This window comes from Scleropages formosus, chromosome 19 (assembly GCF_900964775.1).
Source record: "Scleropages formosus chromosome 19, fSclFor1.1, whole genome shotgun sequence".
Classification (NCBI taxonomy): Eukaryota; Metazoa; Chordata; class Actinopteri; order Osteoglossiformes; family Osteoglossidae; genus Scleropages; species Scleropages formosus.
In genome coordinates, this window is record NC_041824.1 from 22730250 (window position 1) to 22756358 (window position 26109).

The 26109-nt window shown below is 38.3% G+C and overlaps 4 protein-coding genes and 1 long non-coding RNA gene across 5 annotated transcripts in view; 4 read left to right on the forward strand and 1 right to left on the reverse strand.

Annotated features, from left to right (window-relative positions):
* Positions 1-509: 509 nt before the first annotated feature.
* Positions 510-4172, forward strand: hoxc8a (homeobox C8a). The gene is made up of 2 exons (XM_018760450.2): positions 510-1184; positions 2438-4172. Exons 1-2 carry the CDS (start codon positions 749-751, stop codon positions 2752-2754), a joined length of 753 nt encoding a protein of 250 aa, XP_018615966.1. The 5' UTR covers positions 510-748; the 3' UTR covers positions 2755-4172.
* Positions 1186-14175, reverse strand: LOC108939275 (uncharacterized). Its single transcript, XR_001966499.2, has 3 exons — positions 11809-14175; positions 7202-7304; positions 1186-1611 (listed from the first exon to the last, which is right to left on the reverse strand). It is a non-coding gene; the product is annotated as an uncharacterized LOC108939275 (long non-coding RNA).
* The window catches only part of LOC108939272 (homeobox protein Hox-D3-like), a 65487-nt gene continuing 51191 nt past the window's right edge, over positions 11814-26109 (forward strand). The window contains exon 1 of the mRNA XM_018760451.2: positions 11814-11880. The gene's annotated coding sequence lies outside the window, so the exon portion shown is untranslated. The remainder of the gene's footprint in view (positions 11881-26109) is intronic.
* Positions 15555-20810, forward strand: LOC108939273 (homeobox protein Hox-C6a-like). The gene is made up of 2 exons (XM_018760452.2): positions 15555-18858; positions 19682-20810. Exons 1-2 carry the CDS (start codon positions 18459-18461, stop codon positions 19984-19986), a joined length of 705 nt encoding a protein of 234 aa, XP_018615968.1. The 5' UTR covers positions 15555-18458; the 3' UTR covers positions 19987-20810.
* Positions 22674-25348, forward strand: hoxc5a (homeobox C5a). Its single transcript, XM_018760453.2, has 2 exons — positions 22674-23196; positions 24433-25348. Exons 1-2 carry the CDS (start codon positions 22674-22676, stop codon positions 24645-24647), a joined length of 738 nt encoding a protein of 245 aa, XP_018615969.2. The 3' UTR covers positions 24648-25348.

The window sequence follows — 26109 nt, forward strand, 5'->3', positions numbered from 1 at the left end:
GAAATGGTACGAATTCATCTGAATTGTTCGGCGAGGAGCGCAATATTTTATTTTCTTTTTCCACGCGAGTTTCCTTTTCCACAGAAGAGTATCGGCCGTATTGTTGGCATGTAATGCAGTTTAGCTACTGCATTAGCCGAGTGTTTAACGTCCGAAACAAATGCTTCTTCGTAATATAATATTTTATGTATGTCCGTGTTTCATATTCCCATAAAGATTAATATGAAGACAATTTTGGTGGAGGGTGTCATCATTTCAGTGAGATGTTTGCAAGGCGTACACTGACTAGTGTGGAGTTGCGCTGATCAAGGTGAACGCTTGGGAAGGCTGCTGGAGGAGGTAGGGGGACGGATGAAGGTTGGTGGAGAGAAGAGGGGAGGAGGGGGTCGCTGTAGCGAAGGGTGGTTGGGTGGGAAGCGCAAAAAAAACTGATCGCTCATGACTCTCTGCCGGCGGAGCTAGCCAGTTTTGACCGTATTACACACCACCCGTACACGCCGTGAGTCGGATTTGAGACTGCAAACACAGAAAAAGGGGGGGAGACAAGAGACTTGCATGAGAGAAAGAGAGCAAAGGGAGGAAACTCGAGAGTCATCCGAGACTGTCTAAACAAGCAACATTTTACCTTCTTGTTCCGGTTCTTGTGTCTGTTCTGTTGTGTGTGAGATTTGGGCAAAAACCAAGTTAAACCAAAACAGAATTTACAACAGGCAGCAATATCCCAGCATTTTTTAATGCAAACAAAAACATGAGCTCCTACTTTGTTAACCCTCTTTTTTCCAAGTACAAAGGCGGCGAAACGCTGGAGCCAACTTACTACGACTGTCGGTTCCCTCAGAGCGTCACCCGCGGCCACACACTGGTGTACGGACCTGCAGCGCCCGCACCGGGCTTCCAGCACCCGGCCCATCACGTTCAGGACTTCTTCCACCATGGGACATCGGGAATTTCTAACCCCGGATACCAGCAGAATCCCTGCGCTTTAGCTTGCCATGGAGACGCCACGAAATTTTATGGATACGAAACCCTTCCGAGGCAATCGCTTTATGGAACCCAGCAAGAGGCAAGCTTAGCGCAATACCCAGACTGTAAATCGTCTAATGGCACTAACCCCGGAGAAGGACAAGGCCACTTAAATCAAAACTCGTCTCCCAGTCTCATGTTTCCTTGGATGAGACCCCACGGTTAGAATTCTTTTGTGTTATTGTGTTCTATCCGTCTGTGTGGCGTGAGCGCGAGACATGGAGGCGAGAACAGACAGGAGGGAAACGGAAAGTATTTGGAGATGGATCGAAACACACCCTGTCCTTGAATATGCCACACTGTCTCGGTAAAAGAGGAAAAGCGTGTTAAACAAATTCATTTAGTGTTGGGCTCACTGCTCTGCTGTCTTTGAATTTCTGGGGGTTTACAGATTGTGTTAGCAGTTGTGGGTCTTGCCCGTCAAATTAAATTGGATCTTATTTATTCAGTATACTTCCACTTCACCTCTAGATCGGTTAGTGTTGTCTTGGATGATTTTATTAATCGTATCATAAAGTCCGCTGATGTGACATGGATGGAGGCACCAGGTTGCTTTCAGGTTTTCTGTGACGAGCTGTAGAAACACTCCTGCGAAGACAGAAGAAAGAGGCAGCAGGTTAATGCTAACATACCGACTGTGCTTTGCGTTGTGTTTAGATAGAACAAGTTGAGGAGGAGGTCTGTATTTCTGTCCCCCACGCACTCTTGGGGAAGTATCAGTGTTAGGACGGTTCCGAGAGAAGTGTTAAAAAGTCGGGTGTTTTGCATAGACTAATGTGCGTGCGATAATATGAATGAAAGTGGCATGTGATCATGAAGTTTAACCAGCTCTCGTGATTTCATTTTGCTAACATAACACACGCCTGCTTCTCTCTCTCCAATTTTAATGCCACTTCGGGGAAGGATTATTTTTATTCGAGGCATGTAACAGCCCAGTTTAAATTTAACAAATAAGAGGCCTGATAAATGTCACAGCTGAGACAAATGCACGAGGCAGAGAGCAAACAAATAAACTGCAAATGTATATTTGCGGATTTGTGTTCATGAATGGTTTTCAACGTTTACCTTAACAGTAGTTTGCCTTCCATTTCCCAAAGACACATGCATTGCTTCTGAATGGGTGTGTGTGTGTGTGTGTGTGTGTGTGTGTGTAGAATTCACGTACGATTTCGTGACATGAGGGCTAATTGTTTCTGAAATATTGAATTAGCTGTTCAATTCCTTAAAATGTTTACTTGCCGAAAGGAAGAAGGTACTAAATGTGTTTTGCTTGCTGTTTTAATAACATTACAGGCCAGTATAAAAGTCCTTTATGACTACGTGTCTCGTGTGTATTGTATATAGAGCCGCATTCTTTCAGTCACTTTGTTTCGTGCGCTGATGATAAACACAAAATACATGTTTCACTTTAAAGCACCCGGAAGACGCAGCGGGCGCCAGACCTACAGTCGGTATCAAACTCTGGAACTGGAGAAGGAGTTTCTGTTCAATCCTTACCTCACACGCAAGAGACGGATTGAAGTGTCCCACGCCCTTGGTCTGACTGAGCGGCAGGTAAAGATCTGGTTTCAGAATCGCAGGATGAAGTGGAAAAAAGAGAATAACAAAGACAAGTTCCCAGGCCAGAGAGCGGAGGCGGAGGCCGAGGCCGAGGATGAGGGCAACGAGGACGGAGAAGTGGCAGACAGAGAAGAGAAGGAGACAGCAGAGAAAACGGAGACTAAGGAGTAATTTTATGGTCTTTTATGGCTATACAGCTTCAAAAGGGGAGATCTAGCGAATGGGGCGATGAGCAAGAAAGGGAGACGGCTTCAACTTTACGACCACCGTTTTTATTGAGTCAACAACAGAGAGAGAGAGAGAGAGAGAGGAAAAAAAGCCCACAGACACAACTGTCAAAAACTTCTCCCTTCTCAATATCTCCAGAGAGCTGACTACATATTGACCAGGCTGTGAAATGAAACCAGTCTTTTCAAGTTAAAACGAAGCGAAATCAAATCAGTTCTGTTTGTCAAAATACTCTTGCTGGGTGGGGAGGGTGGGAGGCTAAATGGGAATGGGCAGGATACACGAATCTCTTGCGTCCAGATTGGTCCGTGGAACTTTAAAATAACATTTTCACCACCTAGACCGTTTATGTTTACAACATAGTTGCTTTATATGTAATTGTCTTAACAAACACACCAATGCAACACTTAGGACGAAAAAGCAGGTGTTGATATACGTCTACAAACTTTCATGACTTGCATTTAAATAGACATACGAAATGAGCCAACACTTCAGCCTAGACCCGCAAATATTTTATTGTAGAACTTCACAATGCGATGCTTTAAAACGTATAAACAAATCAAGTAGGTAAAAGATTTCTATCCTTCCCTGCTGAGATTGCATTCATCATTCTCTTGTACAGAATTACATGTACACCTCTTCAATGTAGGTTCAAACACGCGTTAAGTATTATAATTATTTGTACTTAAGGTAGGGTATTATTTGTGGTGGGTGGTCCTGAAGAGGTGTTTTTTCGTTTTCAGTGTTAGAATTACTAGGGAAATACAATCGCTTGAAAAGTCTAAATATGCTACCTAACTGGGACGAATGCAATACATTTTTAAATAAAAATTTCATAAAGTTTAATCTGTCTGCGAATATGATTACTGAAATGTATCTTCCTTTCCCAAGCAGCCTGTATTTAGGGAGTTTTGGTAGAAGTGGGCTCTGTCAGCTACCGCGTTAGTCGATATCAAACCTGGGTGCTCTTTGTCAGCACCTAGAGATATGCCTTTTCAGTATTTATATGCCATAATTATTTTGTGCTGCTTTGTTTTATACGAAATGTTTCCCCAACAACTTAAACTGCCTAAAAGGAACACGCACATTGTTGCGATGAAGACTATTACGTGTACTACTTTTGGAATCATTTTGATAAAGTGTCAAGTATTTTTTCCTTGTGCTGATGTTTTAGCCTAGATTTGAAATTGCACTGAATATAATCTTCATGTTCGTCTTGGTATATAGCTGTTAACCATATGCTTGTTTTCCTGTTCATTTTGAATACAAGATACTTGTGTTACCATACCGGTGTTGTCACAACAATAATATAAAATAAAATATTCTTTCCCCCTATCCTTCTCATTTGATTAAATTTAAAGAAGTTCTTACTGCGTTTGGTAACAAGTCCTAATTCTGTACAAGCAGAAATTCCGGCCTCTGCTTTTAGCACATGCGAGACCTGCAGACTGTTACACCGAAATAAACAATTACTGGTCAATCAGTAGTGCCACATGCCAAAAAATTGTTTAGTTTTCGATCAACCCACCCTTCCTTTGCCTGTAATTAAACAGCAAAACCTCGGTTGCAGAGTGCAGTGTGTACAGTATGAATGGAAGGTACGATGTAGTGAAAAGGCGGTGTGCAACTTGTCTTGCTGCACTTGGCATCACATGGAAACTACGAACCCTGGTTCTTCCAACTCGGTTCCCCTGGTTGTGTTTCTTTCCCTATAACAACGTCCAAACGGCATATTCTGAAAGAAGAAGGCGGCCGCAATGTAACACACCCTGCGATCTGAAATTGCTTTTCTGTGTCACACAGGCTTGGTGAAAGCAGTGCCTCCAGTTGACATACAGCCCTAATGTTTAGAAATATGCAAGAGCTTAGCTATTCCTCAATGAATTTATTAGATATGATACAAACTAGAGTCTGGACAAACTTCCTAATAGTAGATTAGTCAAATAATTTAAGTGAGCACATATGGGTACCTTTGTAGACGTGTGGATTTGGGGATTTGATAAACTTCCAAGTAAAATAAAACAGTAAATTCACTTGGAACGGATGCAGTGCATTTGACTGAAGGACAGGTTTTCTGGGACTTGAACAAAGTTCTGGACACGCGATGCCCCACCTCATATAATGTATCTCCATACAATGAAAAGAGACTAAATAAAATAAATAAAAGAAAGTAGAGTAATGTGCAGGAAAAAGCTATTGACACCACGCAGTAATCCTGTTCCGAATCCAAGTTCCCGATCACTGGGTCCAAAAAGCACCTTCCTAATGTACGATTAGTTTAAGTACCAGTCTCAAGAGTGCAGAGCATAAAACAAATACTTCGCATAAACTTCTCTCATTTATTTCGACCTTTCGCAAAACTACATCCGAAAACGCTTTTCAGCAATAGTTGTCAAAACGAATATTGATTAATCAACAGTTCTGCCAGAATATTCAGCAAATTTTACTCACCAAGTACGTTTTACTTCATATATCCCCATTTCATGTATCTGTTTCAGTAATAAGGAGTACAAATGAAACCTGCAGCAATTAACTTTAACACATTAAAATTACATTCTTTTATTAATTAAAAGACACAAGAATTTTGCAAGGGTTTCGGGAATCGTTATGCTGACCTTTCAGAAGTGGACGGAGACAAACCAGCTCTGAAATCCCACATTGATCACAAACAAGTGCCTGCCTTTTGGCGGGGCGAGTAGCACCTTTCCATTCCAGTTTCAGTGTCAGGGTAGGCATTTTTCCTTAGCTGTCGCAGTTTGTTCATTTATTTATTGTAAAATATGAAATCAGCGTCTTTCTCAGACATCTGTTCATTTTACAGAAAACGGTTTCAACCGCTGTGTTAACCGCTGGAAAATCTCTCCGTTGACTTATGTTTGACGAAACGCAGCAGTCTACAAAGTAAGAAGTCATTAATTCAGTATCTAACCCATTCTTGTAAGCAAACATGGAAAGATCTCCGTTTTGTGGTAAAACAAGCGGATCCATTTCAGTTTTTGGCTTTTCTGTACATATCGCTGTTCTAGCTGATCAAACTGTCAAGATATTTTATCACTTGCTCACTCACATCAGGACAAATTACGGAGTGTTTCTTACTGAGAGGAAGGGCTACGTCTCAGAGTCAGAAAACGAGTGTTTTACTTAGAATATACTAACTTGCAGAACATCTCAAATCTCAGAAACATCTCTTGTAATTTCATGGAAATGTCTTGCTCAACCTGAAGAAAAAACTTAGAAAAGAAATAAAAAACAGGCCTCTCACCTTTTGAACACAATTTGAGTGTATGTTAGGAAAACATTCACATAACTAAATGTATGATGGATATCTAAGATTAGAAACGCTTCTGCAGGGCTGTTTTTATTTTCATGTATTAGTAGCTTTTCCTTACTTTTGGTTTATCATTATTATGCCACTGAGCAGTAAATTAATACCTGCAGTTTTTAAGAAATAGTAAATTTTAATATTAATAACATGCATAGGTTACCATCTAGAATAATTTTTCATTCATATACAGGACTAAGGAAAACCTAATGAAACTAACTCTCCCTACAGAAGTGATGAAACAACCAAAAAACATGTTTTTTTTTTTTTTTCATTTTTGTGGCATGGACTAGGCCTAGAATGAGAAAGTCTACTATAGCAAATGGAAAAGTAAATAGAAAACAGAATCAATTCCATTTGAATATCTAAATACATTCACTTGTGTGACTTCATCATCCTAACTGTGGAAACTGGATTTTGGTTTTTACTAATGGGTGTAGGGATCTGGGGAAGTAGCTCTGGAGAGACAAAACTGTCTGGATATGATATGACAAAATGAAAGGGTTCCATTACTTGTTTCAGGTTCCATTTCTGCAGTTTTCATAATTTTTTAAATCTTACAAGTGTAAACTGAGAAACTTTGTTTCTGTAGTTCTCAGAATGCATCCAAATGATCTAATAAATGCAGCTTGATGAAAATATAAGAAATATGCAGCAATTTGGAAGTAGTAATTAGTAATTCTGTGCTAATGAGCTGGACTTCAGATGTAACATCTGGTGAACGGTAAGGCCCTCAAGCACCAAGTTTTGTTTGGTAAAGCACTTGATCTAATTTAAGTCTCATCCGATTTCAACAGTTATGAAAATAGAGCATCACAGGTTCATCTGCCTGACATCCTCAGACAGTATTTATCTTGGAATTTGCCTTAAACTGTTGCCTTACTCTCTGAACAACTCAGCTGGTTGACTGTCAAAGGGTTCTGAATTCTTACAAAAGCCGTTATGATTTATATAATTAACTCAAAATGTATGTTTATAATCAATTTCTAAACGTTAGTGCTGAATCTCCAATTTCCTTTGTGACCCAAGTTTACCTGAACAGATTCTTCCTTCTTACTGGTTACTTACAATGAGACGGAGAGGAAGTAGGAAGAGGAGAAGAGCTGGTTTGGGAATCGAAAACATGACAGACTCCGTGAACTTCTTAAAAATATCTGTCGCCACCCAGTGCCTATCAAAAGAGAGAAGAGTTCAACCACCAGGGAACACTACTAGTACACACATCTAATATTCCGTGTTTAGTGCAGCTTCAGCATTAGATCTGCCTCTACATTTCATTCTGATGAAAAATAACATCATGTTTTTATATGCACTATGCAGTATTCGGGTGGAAACATGAGTTTGACAAGTAGCTGAAGGACAAAGTGCGCACAAAATGTGATTCATGTAGAACAAGGTGCTGTGACCACGATACGCTGTTGGTTGGTAAAAACTGTTGGCCTCGAGTTTCACTTTTTCTAGTTACTTTATAGACAAGCGTAGAAACGACTGTATGATTGTCTTTATACCATATAATTCTGTAAACCATCATATTTCATGCTTCAATTGCCCTCATGTTAATGTATGGATTATTGGTGATGATACTACACATAAAGGTACCAATGGCAAATTGATTGCTTTAAATGTATGAAATCAGGAAAGCCAGATTGGTTATTTTAAGCATACAGTTTTAATATATTGAATACTTTAGTGTACAGGTGCAAATAATGTTAGATTCATCAAGTGAACTTCATTTATGGATTAAACTTAACTGTGGGGTTCTGGCTTCAGGAGCAGTAAAAGTTCAATATTGTGACATAATAATCCCACAAATGGCGTCAATTGCCCCAGTCTAATATAGATCAGTGAGAAGAAATGGACGAAACAATAGCCAATAAGAGCATAAACTCCCAAAGTTCTCACTCAGCTTTTTTTGCTTCTGTTGGTGCTCGCAAAAAGACTCCGTTTATTCAACAGCAACCACAGAAATTATTGTATTGTGTAGTGTTGCACAGAATGTCAGTGTAAATGTTACCTCCATGTATAGATATAAAAATAATAAAAACATTTTAATATTCAAGATTGGGGTTAAATTGTGTAAAGCTTAGGCCAGTCAAGAGCACAGATATGTATGTGTTCCTTGGGCAATCCTTCGCACGCTGGCAAGATTAGTAACATTCAAGACAATGAAAACATAATTTAATCAAGTGTTCGGTAGGGTGTTTTAAATTAAAATTTAAATCCGGTTTAACTCGGATTTTAATTATCGAAACAGTTAATTAAAGCTGTAACTGTTGAGAGTTTATTCGTCTGTTTTCCTTCGAATATCAATTTTCAAAGCATTAATGCACTATAATGGGAATTTAGGTAAAACATGGTGCTCTCTTTGTCTTTTTGTAGAAAAAATGATTCATTTCAACTGTGCTTTAGGGAATAAGTATTATTGCACCTTGGATATACCGGAAATTTCAGTGTTAGTGACAATTGTCCGGAAGCATTGTCTACCCGCCTGGTCATTGTGTGTTATATTGTGTGTTATATTGTGTGTTATATTGCTGTGAGGAAGCCCTGTCCCCAGTCAGGACTTAAATATACCTGCAGTAAACTTTATTGGTGGTGTAAACCCAGCACTGTCGTCTCCGGACCCACTGATCTTTTTCCCTTTTTCTTATTTAAATCATGTACAATGAATACCTTTCGGCACAAGGCGAGCTATATGAACAGCTTTCCACCTCTCTCTGCGTAAGTAGTCCATTTAGCCTTTTTCCAAATTTAATATGTATGTATGCAGTCTTTTATACCTTCTGTTTTATCATAGCGCTGGTGATAATTTTGGACGACATCCTATCTTACAATGTAATGCTAAGGCGTAGTTATGATTTCAGATCAGTGCATGTGCTTTTCCATTCTTGAAAAAACCGAATTCAGACAATTCCTAATATTAATCATTAACACGCTAATAAATAAATAAATACATATACACTAAAACTATACAGTTTAAGTTAACGCGGATACAATAACATGCAACTTTTTCATGGATGCTGCAAATAATAATAAAATCCCTAAATTTAAATCTAAATAATGTGCTACTTTTAGGCAAAAAAAATGCCATATTTTCATTGCACTACATAAAATAATAAAGTGCAGGTATAGACGACAGAAAAGATTCAGACTTCAGAAAAAAAATGCACGCCAACATGACAACTATAACAATACAACTACTTTTCAATCCAGGCCGCACAACGCAAAAACAAAACATGACGCCGGTTATTGGATTATTGAGGCATGACATACCAAAATGTGTGTAGCCTAAAGATTATGACATTGTCAGATTTAAGTTGTAGGAAATCTTATTACGTCTTCTCCAACGAAACAAAGACGCACTTTTTTAAAGTAACTTTAAAAGTTTGTTAATGATGCTTGCCTTAAAATAAACATTTTAGACCTGAGACACCTTTCCTTTCAAATAAAACTTTTCTCCATACAACCCTAATTCCTGATCATCGATATTATATGAGTTTACCACACTTAAAAAAATTAATAATAGCTCCGAAATAACATGCATTATTACTGTTTTGAAACGGTTTTCCACTAGTAGGAATGAAGCAATAAACCAGAGCGCAGCATTACAATCCGTAAATAAAACACACGTTTTGTTCATTTTAAACTGTTGGTTGTTTACCGTTTAGATTGAACTATAAAATGAGCACGACCCAAAATGTCATAATGCAGGAAAGGTATGTTCACCTTATGTTATCGTTATTAAAAATATGTTAAAGTTAGCATGATGGCTGTTAGGAAAAAAGAGCAAAGCCATGGCAGCGGCACAATTTTCATGACCAGATTAATATCTTTACAGGTAATTACAGTTTCACATGACTGAAAAGCAGGTGCATATTCGTCCTACTGGTATGAGCAGAGCTGAAAGAAGCGCTGCTTTACTATTAGATAATGAGAAAAGTAACCTTTTAATCTATATACTGAATTTACGTGCTCACGGCAAGTATAATTTGTGTGTATTCCAGAATATATTTGTGTAAAGTAGAAAAGCTAATTTACTGAACATTTTCAGACAAATCTAGGAGTTTTGGAGATTATTTTTACTGTTGTTTTTTTTTTTTTAAATGATACAATCCGCCAGGAGTTTCCACACTTTTCTATGAAACCACTTTATTGGAACCCAAATAGCTTGGATATAGTAATTTATGTTTCTCCAGGAATATACTGGAACCGGGTGAAAACAAGAAAAGTATCGAACAACGAATTATATCGGCATATTGTGAAGCTACCTGTCCGTTACAGCTGGCCTATATGTTAGTTCCATTGCCTGTATATATTGATGTAGTGCCTCAATTTTATTTGCAGTGACACTTTGAATGCATTATGTGCATTCTGGATAAAATACAATGAAGATACTATAAGGAGGAAGATTTTCTCTGACCATGACATTTTATTCAGAATTGTTTACAGTCCTGTACAATAGATTACATTTTGCACTTTTTTTGCACATTGTACTATTTTTGCTCTAGTGCTGCACTCAGGTTCAGTGATTAATATGTAACCAGTGTCGCCCGAATGTATTTGTTAAAACTGAAAGGATTCTTACTGTAGGCTTCATTATGTCATAAACACATAATATTGATCGAATTTTTGTGATTCATCATTTATATGGCATCCTCATCTATTAATATAATATACGTGTTTTGCATTTAATTATTTTGTTAAGGCATGGATCTCTAGAACTACTGCTCTTATGTATGGACGTATTTGTGTAATGTGGTGTGGTCAGTGGCTTCAGTAATGACTATATTGATTGCATGTTTCATTTTCAAGGGTTTTTGCAATGGTTATACCAGTGTCAGAAGAGCTTCTGCTGTGCATTACAGTTATGATTATAAAACAACAAAACGACTAACTTTACAATTCAGCATTATCCAGTATTTTGCCTCTATAACTGTCTGGATGAGGAATACTACAGATTAAATATAAGGCTGATGTTGATAGTGGATAATACTCTTTTTTAAATGGGAATATTTTATGATTTTCTATAGTTAATAACGCTAATATGGTTTTTTCCACTTCTATTTTGAGTTGCTTAAGTTATGCCAATTAAGTTATTGGAATAAATAAGAAAAGGGAGAGAGAAAGAGACAGATTAGGGCGCAACACATTCCTAGTTGTTTGGGCGAAAATTTACAGCTAAGTAATAAAAGTTTACGACTGAAGCCGTTCGGAGATTGGCTGACTGCAGTCACGTGGCTCACCCTCCATGAACGTGAACTTTATACTGTTGTCTTTCCTCCGGATCTCACGTTCTGTCGGCTGCAGACCCAGCAGAAGCAGAGAAAAGCGGATTAAAGGCCAGGGAATTCTTATTTTCGCCACGTTTTTTCATACTCTTCGATTCGGTAGGATTCTGTGTGGACGGAGCACGTTTTGTACCGTCTCGCTATAGCCACTCGACTCCCTCGATCCAGTAATAGCTTTATGACAGTCAGTCGCCCCCTCCCCTCCTCTGTAGCCCCAGAGGCGCAACAAACGCAAGCGATCTTCCCTCTTACAGGACTGAGAGAACAGCGGCTTGTAAATAGCCTGCTTTCTTTTTCTTTTTTTGTTTTTCATTTGAATTTTATCAACTTTGCGCTAATTCAACGATAAAAGGATGATTTCTGTGCTTTGTGCACGGCTCCTCTTACCTTCACCCCCACTGACTGGCATTGCTGCGGGACCAACAAATGTGCGTCACAGACTCGCCGGAGAGATCGGGGGTAAGTAAGGGCTTCTACGTTCCTTATTGGCTTGAATGTTTATCTAATAGACCGTGTCCGTGAGAGGTAGGCTACAGACAGTTTTTCAACCCTCCCCTCTCCTCCCACCCCACCTATATGTGTAAATGGTATAAAATGATGTGTCAGAGATGAGATTCCGCGGGCTTTGATGTTGAGGAAGTGATTGAATTTAGTCTGTGTTCATTTTTCATAGTGAGGCTGGACAATTTATTAAATGTTATGCTCGAGAATGGGCTGTTCTTGAAGGTTCACACTTTGAATAGCGTGCGGAGTAGAGTATATTTAATGACCTGAAAGAAAGCCACAGAACAACGAAATGTGACTGGTTACTGTAGCGAGTAACGGTAATAGGCCAATATCACGTGTATGTCATGAGTAATTGTGCAATGACATTGATAAATAAGAGCAGGCGAGTTAAGTCTTTTTTGTCGACACCTGTATTATGCTTATTGTTGGTGTAATTGCTCCTTTTGTATCTGTATTTTGATTGAAACTAGTGCGTTAGCAGATTTACTGAATGCTACTGTACACTGGACATGTGTTGTATAAATAAAATGTAACAGCAGCGGCATATTATATAAGATTCTGCTTATGTCAGGAGCATCACTGCAATGTCTTTATGAACTGTCGCTGGGCATCACGTTATCACAAAAATACAAATCACGAAAACAGTGTATTTGTACTGGGAAGATGCAGAAGAACTTTGAAAGAGTTAAGAAATATTTCGTGTAAAAGAAACAGGCAGATTTACAAAGCAGAACTGAATAATATAATATTTTGACATTTACAATAAAATATTCCATGCCCTCTACTTGAAAAATTGTCATGTATCTGTTGTTCTTGTTAGTATACTAATGTATTTTAGGACTATAGAGCAGAAAGACATACACTCCCTAAGTGCATGCATGTCTAAGTATATCATGATCACTATATGAAGGCTTAGTTTGTTGTGCTTTGTCTAAGGAAAAACGAGAACAGTTTCAGAGATCTTTGTCGTGAAATAGCTTGAATTATATGTGGTATTTTAATAGTCTAATGTATATTTTTATTCTTTGGGACTTTGTGTTATTTCAGCTGCCTTTTGTGGAGGTCCATTTTTTCATGCCCTTTCAAAACCTTTCTGAACAGTCTGCAGAGTTTTGATTTTGTGGTCTTCAGCGAGTTGTCGTTTGTCTATTAATAGTAATTGATTTACGTGTTAACCAGAGTGGTTTTAAAACATGTGTACTTAATGTGCCAGGTATTGCTTTACTGTATACATAATCGCACATACATTCTTAGTTACACAATCAGGAGCTGTCAGTACATGGAAGTCAACACCGCCACCTTGTGCACATTCTACATCATCCACTTTCCTTTAGGTGACTGTTAGAGGGATTTTCATCGCGAAAGAATGACGCGTAAATTAAACACAAGGGAAAAACATCTCCACAAGGCAAAACGTTACATTTATTTTGAAAAATGTGTAATTAGATGTAACTGTGAATTTACATTTCTTCTTTACATTTTTATTACGGAACAATAATGTAATAACGCATCCAAGAGGAATACATTGATCTTATTTTTTTAATGTATAGCGATAGTAGTGATATTGTGTATCTGTGAGTAGGAGTGAGAGTAAATGAGAAGTATGATTCTCCTGCAATGCGGTTTCTCGTCGGCTGTAATGAATGTGTTGAAAGAAGTTTTGCCTTCATTCACTTTCAGTATGAACACTGGCTGGCAGCCTCTGAGCTGTCAGACTGGAGACTGAAATCAGACCTAATAACAATAGGTATACAGCTGAGAAGGCGTGAATAGGAAAAAAAAAAAGTTCTGTAAATAAATAGTTTTTATGTTGGTGCTAATACATAAAAAACGTGTGAAACAATTAAAAATGTAGGACAATTAGCCACAGAAGAGGCACAGAACAGGTTTGCAGCCGGCCTCCAAACTTCCAGAGATAGGAGATGAGCAAAGGATGTTCACTTCTCCCTCCGCAGTCTGGCGAGAAACCATCAGTGGTGGCCTTTCACAGTATCTAAAAACAAACAGTTATATACGTTGTTTAATACAGCGTTAAATAGGCTTGTCTTATTACAAAGTGAGTGTATTTTTAACTATTTATATGGTATACCTTCTTCAGTGACAACAGGGCTTTTATTGTTACAGCACACAAAGACCCGTTAAGTAAAAACGATTTCAGTAATTTATTTTGATACAGTGAGCTGGCAAAGAGTATGTAGGACTACTATCTGATATTTGTGCTGACTTTTAACAATTAAAATAATTATTTACCCGTCTTATTTTAATATTAAAGCAAGGAAAGTTGAAAAATATAGTAAAAACACATTTCATACATATGATTGTAGTATAATGTCCCTACATGTTATAATGTCGGAATATCTCAGTACCGATACCAGTATTTCTATATCCTGTTTTACAAAAGATTCGTTAAAGCATTTGTGATGATAAATGAAACTGAACCTTAGTTAAAACACCAATACAATTAAAGCATTGTAAGTGTTTTTAGATTCGAGTAAATTCTTCCAACGCATTACAATTATAGATAGATTATTATTATTATTCTTATTATTCTTATTATCATTATTATTATTATTATTGCTGTGCTTTGACGACATTAGCGACCTACATTGTAAACTATTTAACATTAAACTGTTTTTACAAAACAAAGTAGACAAAAAAAGACAAGTGTGGCTGAACGAGTTAGACAATAGTCATTTTCTAAACGACAGACAGAGTCACTTAAGCAGGAAGGAAGCAAATGACTGCATACATTCATAAAAGAGTGTCAGTTTAATTTTTCATGTTTCATATTTTTTCAGGGCTGTAGTATAATTAAAATAGTTACACTTGTATGCGGCTACAACTAAGAGAGAAATACATGTAAACCTCGATAATATAGTACAGGCCTCAGTCATACTATTACTTGCGCAGACGCCGCGCTTTGACCATCCATTCATCGTCGCCTGGACGATCATGACAAATGTACCCGATTGTAACACTTACATGTACAACGACGCTTTGTTTGTATACGTCTGCCTCATTCTGTGTTTTGTGTATGTTGCTACATAAATCCCTGAAGGTGCATTTTTTTGTTTGAAGAATTTTCTTTTTCATTTTGGCCAGCACCACTACCATTAGTACTGTGACTGGGAATTTATTGCAATACTAGATGACGGGTTCTGATTTGCAAGACGGTAAAAGTCCGAATGCGTTTGGATGCCTGCATGGTAAAAGGAGTATGGCAAGGGGACTTTATAGGCGTCTTGAAGATGTATGGACAGTATTAACGAGTGTAGGAGTGAACATGAGTGAATACACTTTAGAAGTGAGGTATATCTGTTTCCAAAGAATCAAAGGTTAGAAAAAAGGATTTGACTGAACGCAGGCTTTAGAGACAAGATTATAGATTACGGTAATTGCTATAGCTGTACTAGCTTGTTTTGACATTCCATTAGTATGGATTTTGCATAGTGCAAAAGATATTTTATATATTGAGTCTATTTCATTATTAAAAGAGAGAGAACTTTTTTCTTCAATTTCCACTGATTTAAGTGAGCTCTTTTTCCTCTTTCAACTAAGATATAATATCAAAGGTTAATATTGTCTTCACTGCGGTTCAGGTAGTCATCTTAAACCGTATTATCATGTTTGTACCAGTCTTCATGATAGAGTTGTTTTCTTCGTTTTTAATATCTTTAATAAGTCTCTAGAGTAATACATTTACTGCGCCCTGTGTGTGTTTACAAGCCAGTGTCATTGCAAAGCAAATAAACGAATGTGTACTGGTTTATCCTTTCTCTGAATACCTTGAGCGAGTTTCCCCAAAAAGAATCGCTGCTTGATAACAAACAATAGGTATGAAGAGGGGATAAACTTCACATAATTTCAAAATGCGACGCTTATAACGGCCACTGTTCTACCGGAGCACTGGGGTTTCAAACACTACAGCTTTCTGTATGATTTGTTTGTGGACATGCAATAAAACATTTGAAACTACGCTCAGTTCACAGTGGCTTCATAAAAATACCCAATGTGATTTACATTTAAATTCTTAAATTATTACCTAACACCATCAAACGCGTGCCGACATTATTTCAAAATGTAGCTTTCATGTTTCTGTTGCAGGTCAGGAGGCCTTATGTTCTTAATTATAAAATTCATTGGCCTTTTCAAACACAAATATTAGAACGCAACCAGGAACCAGCTCGAAATTGTGAACTAGGTGTAATATCTATGTCGGAAATGCTGCAAAATACCGCAGAGGACTGATTGATCTTCGAACAGAAAAGTTGCATATTGAGATAATCGCTACGTGGTTCATTGTGTTTGCGATCAAAGTCTATAAATAGGCCTGTGTATCTTTCTGTGTATTGCTGTGCCTTATTTTCCACACTTTCCACTGGTCTCAGGACGTGGGTAGATGGATGATGTTGTTGCTTGTTATTCTCACTGTTACACCGTTTGTTCCTTCACACTGTTCGTCATATGGCCTACATTATAGCCGAGGCCAGGTTATGAACACTTCTGCGCTGGTCTTCCCAGATCAAGACACCTCTCTTCTGAGGTGGCCTTCCATTTCCCCTACTGCATCCGCTGCCCACTACATTAAGTGTGTGTGTTTGCAGTATATTTGTATCCAATTTAAAAACCTCCACAGTTTGCAAGCTACAGGCTATGAGATGTAATTGCGTTTATTTTGAAAAGGAGCTGTTCTGCACTTATAGTTTATATGCAGCACATAAATTTAATGAAAACTTTCTAGGCGGGACCGAAACTCGGATTGATCTCGGGAATAAACCCGTTGCAGGAGCAATATTTAACATTTGCAATCCCTTTATTTGTGAGCAGCAGCTGATTACTCTGGAGAGGAAGCATTTGTAATTATCGTTTTTCTGGAATATGTGTCAAACATTACTGTTATTCTACACGTATGCATATTAATATAATAGAAGGTCCTTTAAGTTTTCCCCACGCAGAACGCGTACGATAAGTGTTATTGTGGGAAGTCTGGGAGCTGTCACTTGTCTAGTTTTATTACTTTTATTGCCCACTAAGTGTTCAGAATTCTTTTGCAGAACAACTGCCCTAACACCACCCTGCCCCCCTCGCCGAGCTGATTTCCGTTGAATACAAAGAAGGGAACACTGTCTGAATGCTTGACTTTATTTTCCTTCTCCACACACAGACACACAAATGGACACACAGACACAAACACACGGGTGTGTGTTGCCATACATGTATATGCATAGGTATATAGTTTTACAACGGGGTGTTTTTAAACGTACTACTTGTCTAAAATACCGCATTCCCAAAATAACATTTATTCGAATCATAATTCAGGACAGTCAGTAAAATCATGGCCAACGTTTTACATGTCTCATTGTGTTTTTCAGGAACATGTAGCAGTGTTTGTGCGCAAACGGCAATATTTACATCGTAGTCATTGCATTTAAATGCAAAACAGTTATATTTTTGTTTACGTCAATTGTTTTAGCTAAGAAATTTGTTTACATACTCGTCCGTATATTTATTTATGCAATTGCTACAGTAATATAACTTATAATACTACAACTGAAGCGCTCAGCGATGAGTGGAAATAAGAATGAATTTTATTCATTAATTTTTAAGTATCAGTCACTAGTACTTTTGTTTCTTTTCATGTTCAGTGCCATTTTATGAAGACTGAGTTTTAGTTATTATACACAGACGTTTATTCATTTTTAAGCAAGCACAGACATATACACAGTTCGCCATTAGACGTCCAGAATAGGATAAGTTTGATATTCATCAGGAACCGCGTTCTCCTTTCTCTTTGGGAATAAATTTTACAGCTAAATGCATTAAGAAGTGCGGTTCATACTGTAAACAGAATATTGTACTGTTCCGAATAGGATCATGTACGTTCTTTACGGACGAACGTGTTTCTCTCTCTCTGTGCCCATAACCTCTTAATGCAGCAACATTGTTTTAACAAGCAGTTTGAAACGGTTAAAAAAACAGCCTTATAACACGTAACAAAAGAGTGTTTTTTTTAATTGCATGCGTTATTTTCAGTGTGTTTTTACCTTCAGAGTATATTACCTGATGATGTGTTCAAATACCTGATTTTCAGACATGCATAAGGTCTTGCTCATTAAGTCTTCTGCCATTCTAAACATATTTTAATATGTCTGTCACTGTCTGTGAATATACCCGAGTATAGTCCAAAAGTAGGAATACTTTTCATCAAAAGAGGAGAAAAAACGAAGGTATGTTTTTTTCCCCATTTTCCTCCCGACTCCTCGCTTTCAATTGGCGGAAAGCGGTCAGCTGACCCTGTCAAATTGTCCATCTTGGAGCGGAGCCCTAGCTATAACATTCGGGCTCCGAGTCTTTGCTGTAGCCCTGAAATTAAAAATAAATAAATAAATAAATAAATAATAGTAAAAGATTCGGTACAACGAACGTCAACAGAACAAGGGAGAGTTAGACAGAGACAGAGAACGGGAGAGAGAGGGAGAGAGTGGGAGAAGGATAAAGAAGGAAGGTGAGAAAGAAAGTGGGAGCGAGGTATGAATTCGTATTTCGCAAACCCGTCGCTCCCCTGCCATTTAACTGGTGGTCAAGAAGTTTTACCCAACGTGCCCTTAAATTCGACCACCTATGACCCCGTGAGACATTTCTCGTCATACGGGGCTGCCGTGGCCCAAAACCGGATATATTCCTCTCCGTTTTATTCGCCCCAAGACAACGTTGTGTTTGGATCGAGCCGGGGACCCTACGAGTATGGATCTAACGTGTTCTACCAGGACAAGGACGTGCTCCCCAGCTGCCGGCAGACAAGTATGGGACTGAACGCACAGAGCTCTCTTGCACAAGACTGCAGCTCAGATCAGACACGCTCTGGATCACAGGAGCAGAAAGGAAATATCCAAATTTATCCATGGATGCAGAGAATGAACTCCCACAGTGGTAAGTGTCACAATTCAAAGAGATAAATTATATGGACTGAACTGTTTTACGATCAGTTCCACCAACAGCACAAACTTTTTATTGCACCATAAACCATTAACTGTTGCACTGCTTTGCTGGCAAAGGGCCTTTTATCTGCATACGAAATCCCTTTTGATCTTTCCAAATATCCAGTAAGTGTGTTAAATAAATGCTGTACTGTATGTTCTCAGAAAAAAATGCTGTTGTGTATATATTTACTGAGATCGATTTTCTCTTCTGTCTGTTCAAGCCTAAAACTCATAACAGTTTTTCCAACATGTTTGCAGTTAAATGTAAACAGTAGTTTTTTCACTTGGAATTGTTTCTCGCTTTGATGTTATGCTAATATGTCGTATTATTATGCCTGAAGAGATACTAGTAATAGTGTCGCGTACAGCGTGGTCACGCTGATGTATTGTAATGGGGTGTAAGGTTATTTCAAAATTTCATATTAATCCTAAATTACTGGCATCAAATAACTATTCATTTCGCAAGCAAGTTGCCATCCACGGCGAAAGGTAATCAAGCATGGATAAAATTAATGGAAAATGTGTATGTGTGCGCGCTCGCGCGCGCGTGTGTGTGTACGCGCGTGTGCGCGCGCGTGCGTGAGATAGTGAGTTCTGTAAAATGGGAGGGAAAACAATCCTTTTGTAAAAACACTTTGCTGGTCAGCAGTGCAGCAGTAGCACACCAAATCAACTGACATTAACTGACATTGAAATTAGGGCTGCATATGACTGATGGTAATGAAATGTGATTTTAATAACCTAATCTAATCTCTTTTAAATTTCCTATCCAGGGGTCGGGTACGGAACAGACAGACGGAGAGGCCGTCAGATTTACTCCCGGTACCAAACCCTCGAACTCGAGAAGGAATTCCACTTTAACCGGTACCTAACCAGACGCAGACGTATCGAAATCGCCAACGCTCTCTGTCTGACAGAACGCCAGATCAAAATATGGTTCCAGAACCGCCGCATGAAATGGAAAAAGGAAAGCAATCTAACCTCCACTCTGACGGGTAATGTGTCTGCGGGAGGGTCTCAGGAAACAGAAAAAGAAGAAGCAGAAGAGGAGGCAGATGAGGGCAAGAAGAAGGAATGAAAACTGACTGCTTACACCACGAGCATCGCCAGTATAACAGAACTACCTAAGCGTATCTTTTTGGTACACATATACAGTAACTTATAATTGCATGGACACTAAAGCTACACCTCTTTGTCTGCTCTTCCTTTGTACTCCCTACTTCTGCCCCCCACTCTTCCCCTCTGTCGCTCTCACTCCACATAAAAGCACGTAATCACAACATCGTTGCACTTCTTGTATTCAGTTCGGATGCAATATGTCTTGAGAAAAACGTTACGCTTCCCGATGGTTCCCTGTGTGGACACCGCTCCACTGCTGACTACTTGACATTTTCAAACATATGCAGATGAACGTGTAATGACGCAAATAGTGCTGATTTTTATGTTACCCGAAAACATTCGCTCCACTGAGTCTGTAAATACATGTCCCTCGCATCATTTTGCCAGTAAATCTGTCCTTCTGGTGAAGATCCGTTGTGTGTTAATACACATTGCGGCCACTCCTTGAGTGAAGGTATAATGCTATAATCCTACTCCTGTGAAATATAATTCATTTAACTTTTTCGTATATTGTTGTATAAAACTTTAGGTTATTGCAAATGCTGAAAAAGTTGTCACTTGACAACATATACTACCTGACTTGTGAATATCTCTGTACATAACGATATACAGTTCCTGTGAGATTTTTCGTGTGCATTCTGCAGTTGCTCCTAGACACTATTTATACTTACTTTGCATTGTACTGTGTAAGAGTATGACAAAGTCCATTATCATAGTTTTAGTAAAACTGCATAGGATCTTAACAGCAAATAAATCCACATTTTATGGACTGGATGAAAATAAAGTCCAATCACCTTGTTCAATATTTAATAAAAATTATTAGAAATTCAAGTCTTTGTCTCGTGTATTTTTGCGCACTGAAGAGAATGGGGGACGATTATGTAGAGGACAGCACTGTGCAAGGCAACACTTAATATCGTCTCTTCAGATGCACAAATTACAGTGAAACTATGTTTATAAAAACGACAGTTGTCACAAAGTAATGTGGTGTGCAGCGATGTCTTCCAAATATGACTTGGTGCTTAATAAGTGAAAAGCGAATGAAAACACTAACCAAAACCTCAAGATTTTTTGGGTCAAATAGTTCGTCGGTTAAAATAAAAACATTACAATGTTTCTTTTCGTGTGCAGATTATTGTTCCGAAAGAAAACATGTACTGCATATAAATTATAAAGACTAGAAAAAAATGGCCACCGAATATTAATGCCAATAACAAAATATTCATGTTAAACAAATGAATAGCTTGTCTTCTTCTTCCAGAACAACTATAACATACCAACAAATATAAATATTTAGAGGTGTTTAAACAATATTCAAAACTGTGGGGTTGACTAAAACTAAATTTGCGTTTTTGGATTTCATTTGAAAAAGAACTTGGCAAATCAGGTCATGTAATGCAAAAATGCAAATAAATTATCTTTACTGTTTCAGATGTTCTATAAAACTTTTTTTTTTTCATTCATTCTGATGCAGAGAATATATTTTTTATGCTGCCGGAACAATTATAAGATCACTTTCGAATGTGTTTCATTAACATCTCAGTAGGTCTGGACTATTACATCTTAAATATGATTTTACCAAACCTTGGATAATTATCTGAACAGTGCAAGCATAATTCCATTTTGAATGTGTTGTTATACGTTCAACATATGTTGAATACGAATATTTTGAATGTGTAATACGTCGATTCCTCAAACTGATGGTGTCCAATGGCGCGCTTCTCCCTCCACAATACCTTTTTAGGTGCAGTTGCAGGGCAATTTTTAAAGTAATGTTATATCTTTATATATTTCTTAGCAGTAAAGAATTCCTGTCGATACCTAGTGCTGTTGTTTCAAGAATTCAACAGGGAACACAGGCTTTACGATGCGATGACAGTAGCATAATTGCTGCTGCTCACAACGGCAACAACAATAACAATAATAATAATAATAATAATAATAATAATAATGCATTTTCCTCACCTTATTTAACAACGCCTTGCAAATATATCTCCTGAGCTTCTATGTACTTTTAAGACACTCAGTATTTGTGAGTACTGGTAAATACCACGATCCCCCCCCCCCTCCCATTTGGACTGCTGCAAAAGGTGTGATTTTTACATAAGTACTTTTCCCTATTGCTTCTCAGTAGTTGGATGTGGCGCGACTATGTGTCGCACATGCCTCCATGACCTGTAGCTGCTTTGCTGCTAGGTACATGGGAACCTGGATGGTGGGGGAGGGGTGTCCAGTACTTTGAGCTTTCGCCCTTCTCCGACACCAGATGACGCTCTCGCCCCGCTGTCCAACCCTTCTCCACGGGCGCCTCTACGTGGTCCCCACTGCCAAGTTATCAGACACGTTTCTTTCATCCATCAATAAGCTCCCGGGGGGATAAAGCCAATTTATGACTGGCCAGTTCTGGCACGTGATTCTATTTAAACATCCCATATTTGGTCAGTGCACGTCGAATAGAGAAAAAAGAAGATTATTCCCCCCACCTATAAATCCTGGTCTTTTTTAGGACAAAAGCCCCCTGAACTTCCAAAGAGCTACAAATCAAACGTAATAAATAATAATAACAATAAAAACTAGCTGTTGATCAGTTACCATTAAGTCGCTAAATTATAGTTTTTATCAAGCCTAATGATTGTTCCAAATTAAATGCTTCTGTTTTTTGTGCATTTTTTGTTCTTCAATAAAATGAGCTCTTACGTAGCCAACTCGTTTTACAAGCAAACCCACGAGGCGTCTGCCTACAACATGCACAGTTTTGGCAGCTATGGATCGCTCTCCGAGCTCCATCCGTCCAGTTACTGTTACGGAGGGCTCGATCTCAGCGGATCCTTCACTTCACAAGCTTCTTCGAACTCCCACAAACGGGAGGAGATGAGCGTGAATCTGCGTGGCAGTCCAGACGCCCAAGCGCCACGGCCACAGTCTTGCTCGGCTCTGAGCTCCCCCAACGGGCAGCGCTCCCTCCGGCTCGGTCTGTTCTCTCACAGCAGCGAGGGGGACACGGAGTTGAGCCACAAGCCCGGCGGCAAGACAGCAGCAGACGACATTAAAGTTGAAACAATGCAAACCGTGCAGCCAGTAACACAACAAAATAACTCGGGCCAGCCTCAAAGCAACCATCAGCAGCCGCAGATATATCCGTGGATGACAAAGCTGCATATGAGTCACGGTAAAGTGTCATATTTTCTTTTTTTTTTCCAGGAAGGGCAAAGGGTGGCTTTCTTACTTTCTTTCCATCTTTTCTCTCCATCTCCGTTTTAGCCGTCTTTCGCCATTCAGTTTTTTTTGTTCTTCCTTTTTTTTTCCCCCCAGTTTTATAGGCCGTACGGGGGGAAATAATAAAACTCGCAGTCGTAAATTTTATGACAAAGGCATCAGTTGCTCGTAAAACTGTCCTGTTAAGGCGAAGAGGCGATCTGCGTCCAAATTTATGACGGCATAATTGAATGAGAGAAACTAAACTCGCAACAAACGGACAAACAATGATTGCCATAAAATATTTAGTTATTTTGCACGAGATTGTTAGTATAATTTTGTTTTAAATCAGAAGGTAACTTTGTTTTCAATTTCGGTCCCACATATTACCTCGCGAACAGGGACTGAGGACGAGTACAGGCATGGTGCAGGAATCAACGTGCTGCCCTTGATTTGAACTTTTCACCCCGAGATGTGCTCCCTTAGACGAATAACGGTACCGTGTGCGATGATGATGATGATGATTATAAAGAGCACCTTTTTAAATGTTACTTTTAATAACAACAGCAAGTGGATGGCTAAGGTATTTGCAATGGCTTTCATAATTAATTTTCTGTACTTAAATCATCATTGATTTTCCTCTCAGTGTACTGTGCATTTTCGGTGTTGTTTATGCTTCTCACGGTTGATTTTTATTTATTGGGTTACAGTAATAAGCGATAATAAGTCTAAATTCGTTTGTCTACAAAGAAGCGTGTACCAGGTTTCAGTCTTCTATACTTAATTCATGTCAGTTATTCTGGTATGATTTGCATACTAATGTGTTAAACCGATGTTTATAATTTCAGGCATAAATATTATTTTATTCATAACATGCTAATTTATCCATCCGTTGAGTTCAGCCTTTTCACTTTGACATTGCACTGGCAGACCTTCATATATGGGGTGTATCATAGAATAACAATCCTTCATAAACTCCAATAAACCATAATCAGACGAACCAATAGCTACAGCAACAATCACTATTTAGCTTACTTTACTTATTTCCAGTGTTTCTATGCATCCTTCCGCCTTTCTCCTCTCTCTTTCTTTCTCTTTTGAAAAAAAAAAAACGGCAACAGGTAGATTCAATGTGAATTGTTTCCTTTACCACGGGTGAGTGTAACTCACGGGTGTTGAGGAAGCTAATTATTTTTTTCTGCCACTCCAGAATCTGACGGTAAACGGTCACGGACCAGTTACACCCGCTACCAGACTTTGGAGCTGGAGAAAGAGTTCCATTTCAACCGGTACCTGACCCGTCGTAGACGTATCGAGATCGCTAATAGCCTCTGTCTGAACGAGAGACAAATTAAAATTTGGTTCCAGAATCGACGCATGAAGTGGAAGAAGGATTCAAAGCTGAAATTAAAAGAATCCATGTAAAGAATGTGTGGGACTGCAGTTGGTCTCTAAGAAAAAAATAAATAAACTGTTGATGAAACATGATGAGGCCATAAAATCTTCCAGCACAACCCATACTCGTACGCAGTAAATTATTATTAGAACTTTCCATGTTTTGGATATGTATGTGTAAAATATGCCTATGTATAGCTTATGTGGCGTTATGTTATAACTGTCATCATTATTTAAGTAAGCTAGTTGATATTTTGTGACGACGAATGTTTCGACGCGCTCAGTAAATCGTGGGAGGGGCTCTGTGGACTCAGGCCACGCCCATCCGTCACCTAAGAAACTGAATATGGACATGGGTAAAAGAGATGAGACTTCAGGAAAAAAAAATCGTTTAATTTCACTTTCTTTATATTTCCGAACATATTTATGTCAGTAGATGAAATTATATGACATCATACGGAGCATGCTGGTTTGTAAGGGACTGGCATTGATTCAGATGTATTTGTTGAATCACGGAAAAAGTGAGTTGTACTTAAATCCACTGCGGACAGTGTTCCAACCGTGCATCTAAATGACAAAGGTCCTACGAGACTTTCTAGCTCTGTAAACAGCAAATGTTCCGCTACACGTGGTGACAGTAGGCCTCTCATTGACACAATCAAACTTCGTTTTTTTAACGGTTATTCATAGAATAATTCGGAAATGACGAATGCTGGATTCTTTGTGTTTCATAAGACACCTCTTGCTCTTCTTTTTACTTGATTTTGAGAAAACATAGAAAATAAAGGCATACATAAGGCCTAAAACAAAGTTATTCCTGGTAAAACTGACATGTGGTTAGTAGAGTAATGGCTATGACTGTTCTGAGATCCTCGACTGAAGTCACACAAGGTTTAGTGACAGTAAACTGTACTGGACTGACATAAATCACAAGAAATATTTTGTTGTACCAACTGTACACCAGCATATACTTCCTTAGATTTTTTTTTTGTTAAATAATATGTATCTTAATTCACTTCTTTGAAAAGGAGAAAATCACAGTAAATTTATTATTGCCTCACCATGAATACCATCAGACCGCTGAGTAGCCAGTTATATACATTTTATGTAATTATAATTATTGCAGTCATTCTTGTGGGTGGGCAGGTATGAAAGTTCTTAGCAAGTTCCGAGGAAGTTCTAAGCAATGTGTGCTTTGGAAATACTATATTGCTGTTTATCAACATAGCTTTTATGTCTTATCGATATTTTAATGTTCTTTTGCTCTTAAAAAGATCTGTTATGGAACTGCAGATGTTTTGTCATGACAGAACAACATAACACATTTTAAAAAATTAAATGTAGCCCAAATTTTATACAGGAAATGCATTATTTAAATATTAGCCTGGTTTATGTCCACGGGTTTTTGTCAAGTTGTCTTCTAAAGATGACATGCTGGTAGAAATGGTAGATTTATGAAATTTTGCTTATCTGTGTATTGCTGAATAAAATA

Coding starts and splice junctions, on each gene's coding strand:
- hoxc8a (XM_018760450.2), top strand. CDS start 749: ATGAGCTCCTACTTTGTTAACCCTCTTTTTTCCAAGTACAAAGGCGGC. Junction 1,185..2,437: donor TCCTTGGATGAGACCCCACG/GTTAGAATTCTT, acceptor TTCACTTTAAAG/CACCCGGAAGACGCAGCGGG.
- LOC108939273 (XM_018760452.2), top strand. CDS start 18,459: ATGAATTCGTATTTCGCAAACCCGTCGCTCCCCTGCCATTTAACTGGT. Junction 18,859..19,681: donor GAGAATGAACTCCCACAGTG/GTAAGTGTCACA, acceptor TTTCCTATCCAG/GGGTCGGGTACGGAACAGAC.
- hoxc5a (XM_018760453.2), top strand. CDS start 22,674: ATGCTTCTGTTTTTTGTGCATTTTTTGTTCTTCAATAAAATGAGCTCT. Junction 23,197..24,432: donor AAAGCTGCATATGAGTCACG/GTAAAGTGTCAT, acceptor CTGCCACTCCAG/AATCTGACGGTAAACGGTCA.